This window comes from Colobus angolensis, unplaced genomic scaffold (assembly GCF_000951035.1).
Source record: "Colobus angolensis palliatus isolate OR3802 unplaced genomic scaffold, Cang.pa_1.0 Scaffold528, whole genome shotgun sequence".
Classification (NCBI taxonomy): Eukaryota; Metazoa; Chordata; class Mammalia; order Primates; family Cercopithecidae; genus Colobus; species Colobus angolensis.
The window spans coordinates 50,929-52,376 of record NW_012118799.1 but is presented as its reverse complement, the minus strand read 5'-3'; the positions used below and the strand labels follow the sequence as shown (position 1 = coordinate 52,376).

At 54.1% G+C, this 1,448-nt stretch overlaps 2 protein-coding genes across 3 annotated transcripts in view; one reads left to right on the top strand and one right to left on the bottom strand.

Moving 5' to 3' along the window:
• Positions 1-1,448, bottom strand: part of PDCD6 (programmed cell death 6) — a 48,133-nt gene that overhangs the window by 36,447 nt on the left and 10,238 nt on the right. The gene's annotated exons all lie outside the window — the stretch shown is intronic.
• The window catches only part of LOC105525300, a 39,953-nt gene that overhangs the window by 28,325 nt on the left and 10,180 nt on the right, over positions 1-1,448 (top strand). Inside the window, exons 5-6 of the mRNA XM_011960873.1 lie at positions 725-963; positions 1,375-1,440. Of these exons, the coding sequence (XP_011816263.1) occupies positions 725-963; positions 1,375-1,440 (305 nt within the window). The remainder of the gene's footprint in view (positions 1-724; positions 964-1,374; positions 1,441-1,448) is intronic.

Here is a 1,448-nt window from a genome sequence, read left to right as displayed (position 1 = left end):
TAGAATAACAATGCTCCCCCTTTTATTTCCACCTCCCCAACCCTAAACTAGAAACACCAACATCAGCTCCTCCGCGGGTCTCCAGTTCCACGAGGCTCTACAAGAACGACCAACACCGGCTCCTCCGTGGGTCTCCAGCTCCACAAGCCTCAACTAGAAACACCAACTCCGGCTCCTCCACAGGTCTCCAGCTCCACGAGCCTCAACTAGAAACACCAACTCCGGCTCCTCCACGGGTCTCCAGCTCAACGACCCACAAACTAGAAAACAATGCTCCATCCTGTTATCTCCAGCTCCAGAACACTCAACGAGAAACACCAACAATGGCTTCTCCGTGGGTCTCCAGCTCCACAACCTTCAACTAGAAACACCAAAACCGGCTGCTCCACGGGTCTCCAGCTCCATGACCCTGAACTAGAAATAGCAACACCGGCTCCTCCGGGGGTCTCCAGCTCCACGACCCTCAACTAGAAACGATCCTCAATAAGAAACACCAACAGCAGCTCCTCTGCGGGTCTCCTCCTCCACGACCCTCAACTAGAAATACCAACACAGGCTCCTCCGTGGGTCTCCAGCTCCATGACCCACAAACTAGAAAACAATGCTCCACCCTGTATCTCCAGCTCCACAACCCTTAACGAGAAACACCAACACCGGTTCCTCCACGGGTCTCCAGCTCCATGACCCACAAACTAGAAAACAACGCTCCACTCTGTATCTCCAGCTCCACAACCCTCAACGAGAAACACCAACAATGGCTCCTCCGCGGGTCTCCAGCTCCACGACCCTCAACTAGAAACACCAACACCGGCTCTTCCACAGTCTCTAGCTCCACGATCTTCAACTAGGAACACCAACAACAGCTCCTCCGCGTGTCTCCAACTCCACGACCCTCAATCAGAAACACCAACAACAGCTCCTGCACGGGTGTCCAGGTCTACAACCCACAAACTAGAAAACAACGTTCCACCCTGTATCTCCAGCTCCACGACCCTCAAACAAAAACACCAACAGCGGCTACTCCGCCGTCTCCAGTTTGATGACCCTCAACTAGAAACACTAACTTCGGCTCCACCATGGGTCTCCAGCTCCACGACCCTCGACTAGAAACACCAACTCCGGCTCCACCATGGGTCTCCAGCTCCACGACCCACAAACTAGAAAACAATGCTCCACCCTGTATCTCCAGCTCCACAACCCTCAACTAGAAACACCAACACTGGCTCCTCCGTGGGTCTCCAGCTCCACAGCCTAAGACGTGAGAGGCACCACTGGCTCCTCCCATAGATTCCAGCTCCGAGACCCTCAGATTTGAACCGCAGGACCACTTCCACCCTAGATCTCCAGCTGCACAATACTCAAACTGCAACAACATCAGCTCCTCCTAGGGTGTCCAGCTGCACGACCCTCAAACTAGAACAGCTCCTCCCAGGGTCTTCAGCTCCACT